This window comes from Fukomys damarensis, unplaced genomic scaffold (assembly GCF_012274545.1).
Source record: "Fukomys damarensis isolate Sample0158 unplaced genomic scaffold, DMR_v1.0_HiC HiC_scaffold_38, whole genome shotgun sequence".
Classification (NCBI taxonomy): Eukaryota; Metazoa; Chordata; class Mammalia; order Rodentia; family Bathyergidae; genus Fukomys; species Fukomys damarensis.
This window is the reverse complement of record NW_022900950.1, coordinates 66,799,112-66,799,607: the sequence shown is the minus strand read 5'-3', so window position 1 is coordinate 66,799,607 and position 496 is coordinate 66,799,112. Positions and strand designations below refer to the sequence as shown.

Genomic DNA, 496 nt, shown 5'->3' with positions numbered 1-496 from the left:
AACTTACTTTTTTTTTTTTTTTTTTTTTTTTAATTTGGCGGCCACCTGCCTTCCCTAACGAGAAAAATGGCCAAACCAAAGCAGGGACTCAGAGGCGCGCGCCACAGTTTTCCCCTCTCCGTCCGGACCCTCAGTGCGCTCGGAGTCTGGCTCACTACCTGCAGGCGGACTTTGGCGGTGTCCAGCGGGAAAGTGATCACGTCCGCCAAGCAGGCTGACACTCCGGCGGAGAAGATCTTGACCCCCACGGTGGGGTGCACCTCCGACGCCGTCGGGCTCCCCATGGTCCCCCAAGGAGCAAAGCAGAAAGCGTAGAGAGAGCGCCAGCCCCGAAGGTGGAAATTCTTTTCCCCTTCCACGGGCGGCCCGCGAAGGAAGCCCGCTCCCTGACTCCTGGAACCTCGCAGACTCGGCGGCTGCCTGCCGAGCGCAGTGGGAACCGAGGCGGCTGCGTCTGGTCCCCACGCTGGGGATGGAAGGATCGCTGCGCCCCTGC

General features: G+C 61.5%; 1 protein-coding gene across 1 annotated transcript in view; it reads right to left on the bottom strand.

Annotated features, from left to right (window-relative positions):
- The window catches only part of Ucp1 (uncoupling protein 1), a 6,802-nt gene extending 6,306 nt beyond the window's left edge, over positions 1–496 (bottom strand). The window contains exon 1 of the mRNA XM_010610906.2: positions 159–496. Within this exon, the coding sequence (XP_010609208.1) occupies positions 159–284 (126 nt within the window). The 5' untranslated portion in view covers positions 285–496. The remainder of the gene's footprint in view (positions 1–158) is intronic.